Genomic DNA, 9,402 nt, shown 5'->3' on the forward strand with positions numbered 1-9,402 from the left:
ATAGCAGCCGAGGCGTCACTGATTGTAACCAGGGTGGGAAGTGAACTCCCGCCCCGCGAATGCACCTCTGAACCCTGGGGCTTTGCAGGCCAAGGACAGCAACTGTGAGAGGGGCAGCGGGGGCGGGGGTGGGGGGGGGGTTAAAGGAGCATTTGTTTGTTGGACTTTCCCAACGCCAGGTGAGGAGCTGAGGCAAAGGACACTGCCCAGCGTACTCGGGGGTGGGCGTTTTGCTCATGACTAGTGGTGATGGTGTTTCACCACAATAATGCCGGGCTCCTTTCCCCTTTGCTTTGCTATACACGACTCAGTGGGGGGAAGCGCTGGCTCTGAGAGGTACCGGGGTGCTGGTTAATTTTCCCAATTGTGGCCGGGGACTGAAGCGGGTTCTGTGCTGGATTGTTCTGAGGAACTCCTGGATGCTGAACCCGGCCCTGGTCGCTGCCGACTCCCCCGGCGGAAGGGTTGCATTGTACAGCAGGGGCATGCGACGGAAGGGCGTCAGAGTCTCCAGGGCAGAGCCAGGCCAGGCCAGTCTGGCAGCTACAACGCCACACAGGAGTCAGGACACCTGGGTTCTGTCCAGCTCCGCTGCACTTTCAGTGTGTGACCTCGGGCAGGTCACGTCACCTCCCCATTTGCTTCTCTCTGGAACAGGGTTAATGGTATTTCCTTGCCTGGCTGCGGTTAACTGTCAGTGCAAACCTGACACCACGTAAGGAAATGAGAGAAACCGCAATCTGACCAGCCCTGGGGCTAACAAGTGACCTTGGGCAATAACCCAGCGGGTGTCGTCGTGCTGTCACTGGTAGTAGCCCAGGGACGGAGCACGCTGCTGTGCACAGGATGGTCATTCGTGTGCTGCCGCAGGGCTCAAATGTCCATCCCAAAAGGCACAAAACAGCAAAGCTCCCGCTGCAAACGCAGACAAGCCCCAGCCTCAGCATTGCAGAGCACCCACGGCACAACCACCACCGGCAAACCGGTGTGAAACCCACCGCACTCACCTCTCTGTGCTCTCGGAGGGCTGGGCGGCTGCTCCCCAGGGTCTCCTGCTGTCTCGCAGTGCAGGGACCCGCTGCCCCTGCTCCATGGCGGGTACAGTGATGGCGCGTGGCTCCCTTCGGCAGGACATGTGGGGTCTGTCTGTGGCTGCACCTGCCCTGGCCTCCTTCCCTCCGTCACACAGTTCTGGGGGGTGTTGTGATGGCTGGGGGGGGTCACCCTGTGGGACTGCGCCCCCTGCTGTGGGGCAGCAATTGTGTGCTCACTCTGCGCTGGAGGAAATAGGGGACTCTGTGGGTGACAAGGCTCAACCCCCAGACCTGCCCTGACCCCAGCAAATGGCTTTAGAGACGAGCCCGACTGCTGAGGATGAATATGGGGAGCTTCTCTGTGGAAAAGCAGCGTCTGCTCCAGGGCTCAGTGGGGGAAACCCCTGCACAGTGGGATCCCCCTGTGACGGTGCCGCCATCATGATTTATGGAATATGCTTATGAATGTATCTAGGACATAACTAGACTGTGTTTTATGCTACATATGCCATGTTAAATATCTATGTAAAGGTCATGATCTACTGAATCTATTGATCCTATTTGTATGCACGTATCGTTTTTGTACTTGAAGTTAGGAATATTGGCTGTGTACTTGTTTGATAGCCTTAGTAAAGCATTTGGTCAGCGTCTTGAGAAAGGGGTGTGCAAATTAAGTGCTCAATCAAGAACCACTTAAGCCAACAATGAACTCAAAGATGCCAATCCACATCGGAGCTTTCCCAGGAATGTGGCTGGGCTGGTAAGAAACTCAGTCATGCATGGACATGTGACTTGCCCATGTGACTCTAAAACTCCATCTTGGAGCTGGACTTTGCATAGGAGAGAGGAAGGGGTCTCCACCCACAAGAGAAAGTCTGTTTAAACCCCTGGGAGACTCCTCCGTTTTGTCTCCAGCTGGCTCAAGAGAGAGCCTCTCCACCCCCAAGGATACCTGAAAGAAACTGGAACAAAGGACAGTAACTACACGGGGTATCAGTGATTGCTGGACCCAGGCTAGAAGGAGACTAGTCTGTAAAAGGAAGCTTACTGGAATTACTCTAAGGGTGAGGTTTTATCTGTATTCAGTTTCTTTTAGACATAGACTTCCGTGTTGTATTTTATTGTACTTGGTAATTCACTTTGTCCTATCTGTTACTACTTGAAACCACTTAAATCCTACTTTCTGTATTTAATAAATTCACTTTTTACTTATTAATTAACCCAGGTATTATTAATACCTGGGGGGGGGGGAGTGTACTCAGGGTATCAGCTGGGCCCTCTCACCCCCTCAGCTTACTATTGGCCCCTCCCTCCTTGTGCTGTCCGAGGCTGTTGGCGCCTCATGCTGCCTCCGCACCCATTTCCCACCCTTTTCCCTCACTCCCTCCTGCTGCCTCGGTTGACACCACCCAGCGACGAATGGCGCTAACACACAGCGACACAGTACGAGGGGGCGGGGTCACAGAGTGGGAGGGGCTAATGAGCGGGAGGGTGGGGCAGAGAGGGGGAGAGGGCTAATAGGAAAGAGGGCAGGGAGGGAGGGGCTAATGAGTGATGGGAGGGGAAGGGGCTATTGGGAGTGGGAGCGGCAGGTGGGGGCATTGGAATGGAGGAGCAGTGAGGGGAGGGGCTATTGCAATGGGGAGGGACTTATGGGAGGGTGGGGAGGGTCTATTGGGAGAGGGAGGGGTCAGCAGGGAGGGATGTTGGGAGAGAGAGGGGCAGGCAGGTAAAGGGAGGGGAGTGGGAGGGAGGGCAGATGGGGGGGCTCTGCCCTCCCTTCCACTCTGTCTCTTCAGCCCGATCTCCCCCATCACTTGGGGGCAGCCAGGCCCAGCCCCACAGTGCAGGCCTGTCACTGCAGCGCGAGTGGGGGTGGACTCCCTCTCCATCCCCCCGAACCGCCCCTCCACGCTAGGCCAAGTTTGGCTGCAGTGCCAGGGCCGAGGGTGCTGCTGTGGGCAGAGCCCCTGGGCAGGGTGAGGAGCAGGACATTGGCCACGCATGCGAGCCCTGCGTCCCGGCCTAGTTTGCCTACGTGCGGATCCGGCCCTAGTTCTGACCCTGCCGCCGGGGATCCCTCTCCCGCGCTGCCGTCGCTCCCCGACTCCCTCTGCCCTGATTGGCTGGGGCTGGCAGCTGCGGGCACAGAGCTGAGCAGAGACAGACAAAGAGAGAAGTTGGTGGCGAGGCTTGTGGCCTGGGGAGGAACCGACAGCCTGTGGGCGACCCTGGGCCCCTCGTCCCATTGCAGTGACACTGGCCAGAGCCGGGATCCCGCTTCCCCTGCCTGGATGCTGCTCCCTCTGCTGCTCCTCCCCTGGGCATGGGGGGCCCTGGCCGGTAAGTGGAGACCCGTCCCTGCCCTTTTCGCAACTGGCGGGGGTTGTGCCTGATATAATGCCAGGCCAGGGTGGGGCAGCACCACATAAGAACATAAGAACGGCCAGATTGGGTCAGACCAAAGGTCCATCTAGCCCAGTCTCCTGTCTGCCAACAGCGGCCAGTGCCAGGTGCCCCAGAGGGAATGAACAGACCAGGGAATCATCAAGTGATTTATCCCCTGTTGCCCATTCCCAGCTTCTGGCAAACAGAGACTAGGGACACATCCCTGCCCATCCCGGCTAACAGCCATTGATGGACCTGTCCTCCATGAACTTCTCTAGCACTAGTGACCCTTGCTGGGGTGCAAGAGGAGGGGGGAGGCAGGTTAGGGTTCAGCAGGAAACCCTGGAGCTGGGGAGTATTAACGAGACTGAGACGCCTTAATCTCTCTCCTCACCCGCTTTGTCCTCCCCTTGTTTCCTCTCCCCTCCCCCCAGCCTCCCCTCCTGTCCCCGCAGGGTCTCTCACCCTCCGGCTGCTCAAAACCACTGTCTTCCACAACGCCAGTTCTACGAACATGCAGGGGATGGCCCTGCTCGGGGACCTGGAGACCCACTCCATGAATTGCAGCACCTGCAAAATCCGCTTCCTGCAGCCCTGGGCCCAGCAGGGCCTCACTCCAAAGCAGTGGCAGGACCTGGAGACAGTGCTCCATGACTATCTGTCCAAATTCATCCTTCTTATTAACAAAGTGGCTAAGGCTGAAGAAGAGCACTGTGAGTATGGAGCGGTCCCCACACCCAATAGGGAGCTGAGAACTGACACACTCACTGCAGTAACTGCTTGTCTCCTGACAGGGTGGATTGGGGGCAAGACAGCCAGTTCCTGGCCCTTGGGTTGAATGGAGCCGGTGTGCCCTAGAAGGGAATGGCCCCATTACCCATTCTCCACCCTGCTGAGCCAGTCCCCCAGCTCTGCGGCCAGATTATAGTCTGTACACACTAGATGGGAAAAGCCCCATGTCCCATCCCCTGAGCATGGGCACATGTTTTTTCACAGCCATCTGCCCTACCAAAGGCTTGTTCATGCCACTGGAACCTGGCCAGCCTGAACACTGAAATCTGACACCTTCAACACAAGAATTGGAAAGGCAGGAAATGCAGAGCTAAGCGAATCCCACCCCCACCCTCACAACCAGCTCTGCCCAGTGGGATGGGACAGACCCAGCTCACCTCTGCTCAGCGGCTCAGCCCAGGGTCTGCGCTGGGGGTCTGGTGCTGGAGCACTAAAAGCAGGTCCTGGGCGAGACTTTCTCTCAGGAACCCCTTACCCACCTGCCCCCAAATTTGCACCACAAAGTGTCCCCTGCACCTTGCTGGGGCAGAGCTGGTTTCAAGGCAATCTGCCTGGGCATGTGCATTTCCCGACAGTGACAGCCGGCCCTGCGATCACAGCTCACCCCCACAGGAACCTCTCGGCGACAGGCTCAGACGGATGCTCCTGGGGGGGGCTCACAGGTTTCTGCCTCTCCGGCTGAGTGAGTGTGCGACTCGGTGTGTCATGCCCTGGGATGTACACTTATTGAGGCTCGGGGCCATAATTTTCTCTAGTCTAGAGCATCACAAATCACTTTTTTTAAAAAGTAATATTTAAAAGGCAGGTGATTTGGGTGGGGGTCTGTATCTCAGAAAAACCATGACCAAGGGGCCCCAAATTTGCACCACAACCTCTGTCTAAGGCCCCGATATAGTGCAGCGATTTCTGAGCCAATCTGACTATGTGTGTGGACCTCAGAGCACTTTGAAAACATCAGCTCTAAACAGAAACCGCAATGTGCCCTTAACTCCATCCAGAACCACCCCACAATCCCGCTGCCATCTTGTGGCCAAACATCCTCATTCCACCTGACATTATGTCTTTATTCCCCCATCTTTCTATTTCTGCCCCCTACCTCTGGCCCCCGGTGACCTCCTAATGGCCAATCCTCATTGCCCTGCCGTTCTTGTTCCAGACCCCTTTGTCATCCAGGCCTCCATTGGCTGCGAGCTCCACCCCAACGGCACCTCACGGCAGTTCTGTGACGCCGCGGTGAACGGGGAGGATTTCATCAGCTTCAATGTGGACGTTGGCACCTGGGTCGCTCAGCACTGGCGTAAGCTGGCCCTCAACTCACGGGATTTTCTTAACCAGGATAAGAGCACGATTGCCATGGCTCAGTTTCTCCTGAGAACAACGTGTGTCAATGAGCTCAAGAGCTTTGCCCAGTACGGGAGAGAGTCTCTGGCGAGACAAGGTGAGGCTGGACACCGCTCCCTGCTTGCTGAGATGCAGCCACTTCTGGGGTGGGCTTTTTAAACAGGGACCCCTTGTCTTGTGTACAAATGCAGCTCTATCTGGGCTGGAGCGCAGTAGTGATTTCACAGCCGCACCGCACAGCAGTTTAAGACAGGAAGTGAAGGGGGATTCCGTCAGCAATGGTAACTGCGGTATTGGGGTCTGGCCAGGACAGCAGGGCCAACGCCTAACCCCGGGGAATGGAGCTGGGCTTGGCTAGTGAGTCCCTGAGGCTCAGACTGAATCGTCCCCTCTCCCCCGCCCCATCTCTCTCCTCCTGTCTCAGAGCGGCCGGTCGCCGTGGTGTTTGCCCGAGCGCCTCCCCCAGCCGGGACCCCCGTGCTGGTACTGCTGGTTTGCCGGGTCACCGGTTTCTACCCCCAGCCCATCCACGTGGCCTGGCTGCAGGACGGGGAGGAGGTGGGGCCGGGCTGGCGGCTGAACTCCAGCGGGATCCTGCCCAACGCGGACCTGACCTACCAGCTGCGCAGCTCCCTGGCCGTGGGGCCGGGCGCCGGGCACAGCTACGCCTGCCGGGTGCAGCACAGCAGCCTGGGGGGGCCGGAGCCTGCTGATCCCCTGGGGTAGGTGCACATCCCCGGGCGGGAGGGTCGTGGTCTCTGGGAGCTTTTCCTGCACATCTCAAGCAGGGCAGGGTCCAGGCAGTGGGACTGGGGAGAGGAAGGCAGAGCGGGTGTGTGGGGTGTGTGGGGATGGATCGGGGGGAGCAGGGTGGAGGAGCTGAGGGGAATGGGACAGGACTGCACAGGAGGAGCAGGGTGGGGGCTGAGGGGAGAGGTAATGGGATGGGGTGGAGAGAGCTGTATGGAGTGTGGCAGAGGGGAGACAATGGGGCAGGGCTGGGGGGATTGGGGAGAAAGGCAGGAGTCCAGAGGCAATCGGACAGAGGGGACAAGGACTGGTGTGCAGGAAGTCTGAGGGGGTGGGAATGTGGGGGGAGCAGTGAGGGTGGGATGATGGAGGACAATGAGGGAAAAGGGTTAGGGTAGGAGCATCTGCGAACAGTGGGGGTGGGACAATGAGGAAGGCAGAGGGAACAGGGCTGGGTGGGGGGCTGAGGGCAGTGGGTCAGGTTGGGGGAGCAGGGAGGACTGCAGAAGAGGCTTGGGGAAGAGGGCTGGGTGGGGGGCTGAGGGCAGTGGGTCGGGTGGGGGCAGCAGGGGGGACTGAGGGGGAGGCTGAGGGAACAGGGTCAGGGTGGGGGGCTGAGGGCAGTGGGTCGGGTGGGGGCAGCAGGGGGGACTGAGGGGGAGGCTGAGGGAACAGGGTCAGGGTGGGGGGCTGAGGGCAGTGGGTCAGGTTGGGGGAGCAGGGAGGACTGCAGAAGAGGCTTGGGGAAGAGGGCTGGGTGGGGGGCTGAGGGCAGTGGGTCGGGTGGGGGCAGCAGGGGGGACTGAGGGGGAGGCTGAGGAACAGCGGTGGGGTGTGGCAGGGCAGATGGCAGTGGGCCAGGGTAAGGAGATGGGGGACTGCAGGGGAGACCTTGGGAACATGGTCCAAACTCCTGCGCCCGTTCCCAGCGCATCACCCGTGTGTTACAGGGCACAGCAGGCCCTGGGGCCCCGGCCTGGCTGTGGGCATCACCCTGGGGGCTCTGGCTGTAACCGCCGTGGCCGTGGTGCTGTGGTGGAGAATGCGCAGGTGAGTCCTCTCCCTCTCTGGGGTGGGGGTGGGGCCGTTGCACCCCCTAACCCATCCCCTCTGCTTCTCCTTCCAGGGGCTACCAGGACGTCCGACCAGAGGAGCCCAGAGCCTGAGGATGCAGCACCGGCTTAGACATGGTGATCGGCCCCTTTCCTGGGGACATGGACCTGGGGGCTGAATCCGCACCTGGCTCCAGAGCTGAGGGCCCTGAGGCCCCGTCTGGATTGGGGCACTGGGAGATCGGGGCACTGGGTGGGATTCTCACCCCGCACCCCCAGTGGTGTTCGTGCCAAGGACGCTAACACAGAAGGGCAGCAACGCCAAGGATAGTATAGACCCGTCCTTTGATTTTGGCAATAAGCTTGTCCGAATGAAGATCATCACTGAAATGTGTCATAAAAAATGTGTAGCCTAAATAAAAAGCTATGAAATTACAATATAAAATAAGAAATATACATAATTTAGTAGGAGGGATAGCTCAGAGCATTGGCCTGATAAACCGAGTTGTGAGCTCAATCCTTGAGGGGGCCACTTAGGGATCTGGGGCAAAAAAAATAGTTGGTGTTGGTCCTGCTTTGAGCAGGGGGTTGGACAAGGTGACCTCCTGAGGTCCCTTCCAGCTCTGATATTCTATGATCTATGTATGCAACAAATGAAGTAACAGAAGAAGAGAGTGTACACCTCAGCATTTGCAAGAAGGTGGATTATTTACAGAAGGGTTAATACATTTCCAATTATAAAACTGGGAGGGGGGATTAGGGGAAATCACGTGTTACTGGAAGTTCAAAATAGTATTAAATGTTATAGGAATGTACACCCATTTTAGGTATATTGATTCTTTGGATGTAACAGCTAAAGTATGAAGTTAGTGGATGATAAAAGCCCAGAGACAAAAAAGCAAATTAAAAGAACCCAAAATTTATTTATTTATTTATTTAATTTCATGACGTTTGGGTGTGTAACTCAAGGTTTTTTGAATTCTTGTGGTTGTCAGTGTATTTTGGGGTTGTAGATCTATATTAACTAAATATTATAGTAGAAATTGACCATTGAGAAGGTTTTCCTACAAGATAGTATAATGCCCTTAGGACCAGATTTTCAAAGGGTCTCTAGTGGGATTTTCAAAAGCAACTAGGTGCTTTCAGCCTTTAAAAATCTGGCCTGTGGTGAATATTTGGGAACCATGTTCACCACAGTAGTGGTGACACTTTCTTCAAGCACTGGGATGTCGGATAGCGAGACAAAATAATAGTTGACAAATGCAAGCCGTATTAGCTGATCAAAGGCAACTGAAGAAGTTTTGACAGCAACCCAGGAAACCAGTCAGCCGTGGTGTGATATGAACCCAAAGAATATACACGTGTATGAAAACAATGGGGAAAAAAACCCAAAATTTTAAAATTAAAATTATCCCAACCGAAACAAGAAGTGCTCTCCTAGAAACACTGTGAGATGGGGGTGCTGAAGTGGCTCGCAACTATTCATATTTCCAATGATGGTTGGTTATTAAAATATAAATTCAATAGCGCCGTGGGCTCCATCTGCATTATATTAATGAAGGTAAACGATGAAGTGCAAAGAGTAATAAAAATAACATTGAAAAAACATATAATGTAAAGCCTGGACTCTACAGTTACAGTGGATTACAAGACAAAGGCAATCCAGTTATTTCTGTAACTGCTGCAGCCCATCTGGGGGCCCTGTTACCCCCTCTGCCCCTCCAGTCATGGGGCTAGCGCCCCCCCACCCCCCCGTCTAGCAGCCTTTACCCCATTCTCAACCCTGGCTTCTGCACCCTGTCCTTGCTTGCTCCTTGGCTCCTTTCCCTCCCCTGCTGCTTCCTGTTTGCCTCCCCGTGCAGTCAGATTGGCCCCAGCACAGCCTCTGCCCCCCCCTGCTCCTATTTGCCCACCTCCTACTCCGCACCCTTTAACCCCCCTGAATGCAACCGGAGCACAATTCCCATCCCAGTGGCTTCGATGCATGCTCCCTGCCCGTCGCGCGCATGCTCACACACAGCAAAGTAGCAAATGGGCAGGACAGA

At 56.2% G+C, this 9,402-nt stretch overlaps 1 protein-coding gene across 1 annotated transcript in view; it reads left to right on the forward strand.

The window, feature by feature from the left end:
- LOC101946292 (antigen-presenting glycoprotein CD1d-like) overlaps window positions 1–8,932 on the forward strand; it is a 28,869-nt gene extending 19,937 nt beyond the window's left edge. Inside the window, 7 exon segments of the mRNA XM_065561282.1 lie at window positions 1,950–2,011; window positions 3,857–4,135; window positions 5,371–5,652; window positions 5,980–6,248; window positions 6,250–6,277; window positions 7,256–7,355; window positions 7,432–8,932. Of these exon segments, the coding sequence (XP_065417354.1) occupies window positions 1,950–2,011; window positions 3,857–4,135; window positions 5,371–5,652; window positions 5,980–6,248; window positions 6,250–6,277; window positions 7,256–7,355; window positions 7,432–7,471 (1,060 nt within the window). The 3' untranslated portion in view covers window positions 7,472–8,932.
- Window positions 8,933–9,402: the final 470 nt, after the last annotated feature.

Source organism: Chrysemys picta, chromosome 11 (assembly GCF_011386835.1).
Source record: "Chrysemys picta bellii isolate R12L10 chromosome 11, ASM1138683v2, whole genome shotgun sequence".
Classification (NCBI taxonomy): domain Eukaryota; kingdom Metazoa; phylum Chordata; order Testudines; family Emydidae; genus Chrysemys; species Chrysemys picta.